A 4,218-nucleotide genomic window follows, 5' to 3' on the forward strand; every position below is an offset into this window, starting at 1 on the left:
CTCCAAGGATCCGGTGGTTGGCACGAACTAATCCAGCGATCACTTCTGGTGGCGCATCGCTCGCCGGTACAATGAAAATCGGCCGCTAGGAACAATCGAGCGCAACAAGAGTATGGTGCGCAACGCCAACACCGAGCCAACGAAGAAATTGGCAAGTTCAATGGCTATTTCCTCCAGGAAGAGCGGTCGGCGAGGAGCGGCCGGAGCGAGGTCGACATCATCACTACCGCGATGAGCACCTACCAATCCATGAACTACAAGTCATTCAAGTACCTCAACGTTTGACAGGAGACGCGGACGCACCCGAAGTATAGGGGAGGCATAACATCCTCCTCTAGCGGCTCCTCCAAACGGTCAAGGTCGGTATCCCTATCCGACGCCGGCTCCGAAGAAGTGGCTAGCCAACTCGCCGGAGCTAACTTGGGTAGCCCTGACGTCGGCCCGAGCGGTTCCCAACGCCGACCGCAAGGAAGGAAGAAGGCGGCGGCCAACCCCTCACCAATGCTCCCGAACCCGCTCCCGTTCCCGTTCCATATGCGCCACCTCCACCCCTCACCAACTCGTTGTGGACCCTCTTGGCCCAACTCAATATGGCCGATAGGTCAACTATGACCCCCTCGCAACTTCGATCGCATGAGGCCATGATATTGGGCCTCCAAAGATAATTGGGGGTAGTGCCGCCGGATGAGTAGTCTTCCACTGGGGTATTTTGAGCTTTTAATTATGTAATTTTTAATTATTATGAGTTTAATTATGTAATTTTTAATTTTTAGGATTTTAATTATGGAGTTTTTAATTTTTAGGATTTTAATTATGTCTTTTTTATTTTATTTGTCATTTGTAATATTATTTAGGTCTTTTAATGAATTTTAATATTATGAAAATGTTTTTGTTTAATTGAATTTTAAATTGAATTGTGCTCATCCTTGCGGAAGAGCACAGCTGTGTGTGTTGTGTTATTGCCAGAAAGCAGGCAGAAAAAGTGGGGCCGGGCCCACAACCGTGCTCGCTGGCAAGAGCACGGTCGTGGGTGCTCTTACAATCGTTTTATCTAAAATATAAATATTTGTCCAAGGTTTTAGATTAAGATATACCTGCGCATTCGATCTCGAATTATTTTAAATAAGCAAATGATATGAAAAATTGAAATTGTCCACGTAAGCACTAGCATGAGTCGGATTATCCAAACAAACACGAGCAGCTAGCAGTTATCCAACACCACTCATCAATGGCTGCTCTCAACTTCTGCTGTTGTTCCAATCTCTCCCCTCTTCCAAACCTCACCACATCTCTCTCTCACCGCCAAAATTCCCACTCCCTCACCGCTTCCTCTCCCCTTGCCAGCTGCAGTCCGCCGCAGGTACTCGATCGCCGCCTCAACAACAATCATCGCCTAATTTTTCATTTTGTTCGACATAAATCGCATTTGCTATTTTTTAGGTCACTCAATTTCGGAGCAATCTGTCTTCCATATGTGATTCATTCTCTAAAGCAAGTGTCCTTGCACTAGTTTCCGCTTCACTTGTTTTTGCTTCCAACCCTGCCCTCGCATTTAAGGTAATTCTCGAATTCAATTAAATTTGATCTCGCTGAATCGTCGATCGTTTAGTTATTTCATGTTTTTTTTATGTTGAGTCGATCTTAAATTGGGGATATATCATGATTAGGGGGGAGGTCCTTATGGTGTTGAAGTAACAAGGGGGCAGGATCTAACTGGGAAAGATTTTAGTGGAAAGACATTGATCAAGCAAGATTTTAAGACGGTAGGCGTTTTTGCAATATGTTTGATCTGCGATTTTCTGTTTGGTTTCTTCCTGATTGATGAAATTAGGGATGGTTTTGCTAGCTTGATGCATACTCAGTTTTGAAATATTCATATTTAGCTCCACCTCGGATTCACATGTATGGAGATTGTTTCACTAGTGCGAATGTCAATGAGTTAGTTGCTGGATTTTTTTGGCAGTCAATACTAAGGCAAGCAAACTTTAAAGGTGCTAAATTACTGGGTGCCAGCTTCTTTGATGCTGATTTAACAGGTATATCCATAGTTTCTGTCTTGTTCCCAAGTTGAACAGCTTCTTTTCTTCGATACCTTCTTCATCGAGTGTCTTTGGAATGGCCAAGAATTTCTACTGTTTCATGGATATGGCTTCCTAGAAAATGAAAGTTTGATTTGCATAAATGCACGGGGCTGGCTGATAATCACTTGGTGTAGACTTTAGGTCGATACGTAAATGATGAATTGGATGGAAACCAGGTGATTTGTTCGTATATAAATTAGAATCGTTCCCCTGATGATAGAACTTACGAAAGATGATAAATACTTGTGATGGAAGGGTAGTTTCTTACCCAAACTATAGTAGAGCTTGGTTTTATACCATCCATTGATCGATTATGGGGATTGTAATACATTATTCGTTATTTGCCTTGGAGATTATTATGAAGTGCTAAACTACTTGATTTTCTGTTACGTTTGTGGATTGATTGTATTATAGCCTACATAGTTGATATAGAGAGCAAATAAAATGAAGATGACATTCTGGAATGTTAACCTTCGTTTATGGGAGCTTGTTCATGCTAACAAGTAGACATATAAACTAGAAGATACTGTTTTCTTTGAACCAATGAAATGTATGTTTATCTTCTTTTTCCTTTCTTAAAATACTTGTCATGTTCAGGAGCCGATCTTTCTGATGCTGATCTTCGAGGAGCAGATTTCTCCTTGGCTAATGTAACAAAGGTGTCAATGCTCTTTCTGTTTTCGTACGACTTCTCTGACTCGGGCCGTTCCAATATAGCTAGTGCTGAAATTCTAAAGATCTCTTATAAAAGTGTTTGTATGACCCCTCTTTTAATTAGGTAAATTTGAGCAATGCCAACCTCGAAGGAGCACTTACTACGGGCAATACATCTTTCAAGGGTTCCATAATAACTGGTGCAGGTACTATGAGTCTATAAGAATATATTTTCTTCAGAAATGCTAAGTAGGTGATCATCCTCAAAAGTGTGTGGGGTGTGTGCGTATGTGTGGTGGGGTGTGTGTGTGTGTGTGTACGTGTGGTGGTGTGGGTGTGGGTGGAGTTTTTTTTCAATTATTAAAAATTCTAAAATTTTAGTTTATTATAAAATTGAGATGATATAATTTAAATACAGTATAATAGAGTATAAGATAATAGTATGTTTTATAATTTTTTTAAAATTTAAAATAAGAAGAAAGGAGAATGAAATAGAATGGAATGGTCATTCCTTAGCTAAATGGAAGGAACAACTATTCCCATGTGGAATGAGATGGTGATTCCTAAGGGAAAAAAATACCAAGCAAATGAATGGAATGGAATGGAGGTAGGAATGTCATTCCATTCCACCACACCAAGTAAAAATATTGCTGGACTTCTTGGTTAAGACTCTATTTTGTTGATGTTTTTTTTTTTTCTGTTTTTCAGACTTTACGGATGTGCCATTGAGAGATGACCAACGGGAGTTACTATGCAAAGTTGCGGACGGGTAACCGCACATCACTATCTTCTGCACTACTTCTTTCGTAGTCTCTCTAATCTAATATAATATATGGAGTATGTTTGATCGACAGGACGAACCCGGTAACAGGTAACGAAACCAGAGAGACATTGCTTTGCAAGTAGCACGGGCAACAAAATTGTTTTGTGATTAACTTTAGAAACCTCATCTCCTTATCCAACAGCATTTGTTTATGAATGAATAGCTCATAAAATAGCCTTGTGAAGGTATGTATGGAGAATATGAGTTTGCTATCTCAAGTTTTTATTGCCTTGTGAGACTCAGCCAGCCAGCCCGCTTTGGCTCTTATGAAAAAACAATGTTCATTAAAGGTGGTGTATCTATTACCCTCACAAAAAGTGTAGCCCATGTTAAACAAACTCGGCCCGCGTGAAAAAGCATGCTCATTCCCATTAAGTACTCCCTCCGTCCCACATAATTTGGGACACTTTGACCGGGCACGAGTTTTAAGAAATGTAATGAAAAGTGAGTTGAAAAAGTTAGTGGAATGTGGGTCCTACTTTTATATATTAGTTTTATAATTAAATGTGAGTAGGAATGAGTTAGTGGAATGTGTGATCCACTACCAAAAATGGTAAAAGTGAAATGGGTCAAATTACGTGGGACGTCCCGAAATGGAAAACTGGGTCAAATTATGTGGGACAGAGGGAGTAACATCGGTGTATATGGGCCATTACCGTC

At 40.5% G+C, this 4,218-nt stretch overlaps 1 protein-coding gene across 1 annotated transcript; it reads left to right on the forward strand.

Moving 5' to 3' along the window:
- The first annotated feature begins 1,162 nt into the window (after nucleotides 1-1,162).
- LOC121761763 (thylakoid lumenal 15 kDa protein 1, chloroplastic-like) lies at nucleotides 1,163-3,847 on the forward strand. The gene is made up of 8 exons (XM_042157433.1): nucleotides 1,163-1,360; nucleotides 1,441-1,557; nucleotides 1,668-1,763; nucleotides 1,964-2,036; nucleotides 2,679-2,740; nucleotides 2,860-2,941; nucleotides 3,444-3,504; nucleotides 3,590-3,847. Exons 1-8 carry the CDS (start codon nucleotides 1,229-1,231, stop codon nucleotides 3,639-3,641), a joined length of 675 nt encoding a protein of 224 aa, XP_042013367.1. The 5' UTR covers nucleotides 1,163-1,228; the 3' UTR covers nucleotides 3,642-3,847.
- Nucleotides 3,848-4,218: the final 371 nt, after the last annotated feature.

The sequence above is a fragment of the Salvia splendens genome, chromosome 2 (genome assembly GCF_004379255.2).
Source record: "Salvia splendens isolate huo1 chromosome 2, SspV2, whole genome shotgun sequence".
Classification (NCBI taxonomy): domain Eukaryota; kingdom Viridiplantae; phylum Streptophyta; class Magnoliopsida; order Lamiales; family Lamiaceae; genus Salvia; species Salvia splendens.

Excerpts from the sequence above, each read along its gene's own strand:
- LOC121761763 (XM_042157433.1), top strand. The coding sequence starts at position 1,229 with ATGGCTGCTCTCAACTTCTGCTGTTGTTCCAATCTCTCCCCTCTTCCA. Across the intron at positions 1,558-1,667 it reads ACCCTGCCCTCGCATTTAAG|GGGGGAGGTCCTTATGGTGT; the intron begins GTAATTCTCGAA and ends TATCATGATTAG. Across the intron at positions 1,764-1,963 it reads TCAAGCAAGATTTTAAGACG|TCAATACTAAGGCAAGCAAA; the intron begins GTAGGCGTTTTT and ends TTTTTTTGGCAG.